General features: G+C 58.1%; 1 protein-coding gene across 1 annotated transcript; it reads right to left on the minus strand.

The window, feature by feature from the left end:
- Positions 1-200: 200 nt before the first annotated feature.
- Positions 201-1,043, minus strand: NXPH3 (neurexophilin 3). The gene has a single exon (XM_010151122.1). It carries the CDS (start codon positions 1,041-1,043, stop codon positions 201-203), a length of 843 nt encoding a protein of 280 aa, XP_010149424.1.
- Between the last annotated feature and the right edge of the window lie 478 nt (positions 1,044-1,521).

Here is a 1,521-nt window from a genome sequence, read left to right on the forward strand (position 1 = left end):
GCCAGGTTTAGTGACGCCGGTACCCCATAGCCTAAAATTCCTCCTCTTGACATTGGAGCTTTTGGGGAAAATGGAAAATCCTCCTCTTTGTTCCTTCATTCTGGTTTCTAGGGACTGCCACGCTCCCGCTTACAAAACCATCCCCATCCCTCCCCCCGCCCACGCTTGTCACCGGGGCATCCTGCGACGGGCAGAGCATGTCATCCCGAGGGGTAGTAGGGTACGTCGCTGTGATAGTTGTAGTCGGGACACACTTTCTGCACCAGCCTGTAGTCTATGCTGTAGAAGGTGATGTAGATGCAGATGACTTTGAAGGGCTTCGAGCAGACCCAGGAGACGTGACTCTGGGTGTGCTCGTGGTAGCAGGTCTTGGATGGGTCGTAAGTGCAGAGCGTGGTCTTCTTGGCACGATCCACTTTCTCGTATTCCACGCGGCAGTTGAAGATTTTGGATTCTTTGGCCTCGATGAAGATCTGTTGCTCCAGGTCAAACTCCACTGCCTTGGTGGGGGGGACGAGGCTAACAGAGATGTTCCCTTGCCCGGTGGAGTTGTGTCGGAAGAAGACGTTGACTGTGCCGTTGCCGTGATCAACCACCTTTCCGGTGATCAAGAGGTTCAACTTCACTGTCTTGATATTGGAATAAAAATCTCCCCAGCCAAAAATCTTTTTAAGCTTGCCTGAGGCTGGCCCCAAGTCCCGTTGTCCTCTGGGGTGTGGAGCGTGGTCCCGCTCGGACAGGTTATCCAGGATATCCCATAACTCCCGTGAGCTGCTCACCAGCTCTAGGAGGGTTGTGTTCCGCGGTAAGGCTGGAGTTAACGGGGACTTGGGAGAGAGCAGCCCTCTCGTCTTCTGCACTTGAGCTCTCTCCTGGGTCTTGGGTTCGCTTTGCTCTGCACCTTTCCCCGGTTCTTGGCCACAGATCACCTGAACATAGTGATGGTGGGGAGTGAGAGATGGGTGATGGGTGTCCCCTTTGCCCAGTATTGCTCTGCAGTCATCCCACTTCTCCAGACACGACCCAGCCGCCCTCTTTCCCATCCTTACTTTCCTTATTTCCCTTTTCTCTTGCCTATCCCTCTCTGCTACCAGAAGGGAAATATGGACCGCAGAGAGAAGCAATTTTCCCTGCTCTCGTTCTCTCGTGGTTGCTCAGGGAATGGGTGAAAGGAGCCGGGTCGGGTGCGTTGGGCTCCCTGCGGCACAGCCTCTCCCAGGGCAGAGCGCTGGCACCCGGGGGATCTCTGCAGATGCCGGGGGGAGGGTGCTATGGGGGGGTGCACACCTGCCAGTGCCGGGGGGGGGGGTGCTAGGGGGGGGTGCCCCCCTGCCATGAGGGTGCCGGCCTCGTGGCCTTCGCACCCATCTCGCTGCTGACCATGGACCCCTCTGACCTCCAGGTTGTGCCGTGGTCCAGCGGAGGGACGGAGCTGGGAGCGGTGGGGCAGCGCGAGGGACAGCAAAGCGCAGAGGTGAGTCTCACCCCGGGGAGATGCCCTTCGCCTCGAGCCCCCGTGCA

Source organism: Eurypyga helias, unplaced genomic scaffold (assembly GCF_000690775.1).
Source record: "Eurypyga helias isolate BGI_N326 unplaced genomic scaffold, ASM69077v1 scaffold28684, whole genome shotgun sequence".
Classification (NCBI taxonomy): domain Eukaryota; kingdom Metazoa; phylum Chordata; class Aves; order Eurypygiformes; family Eurypygidae; genus Eurypyga; species Eurypyga helias.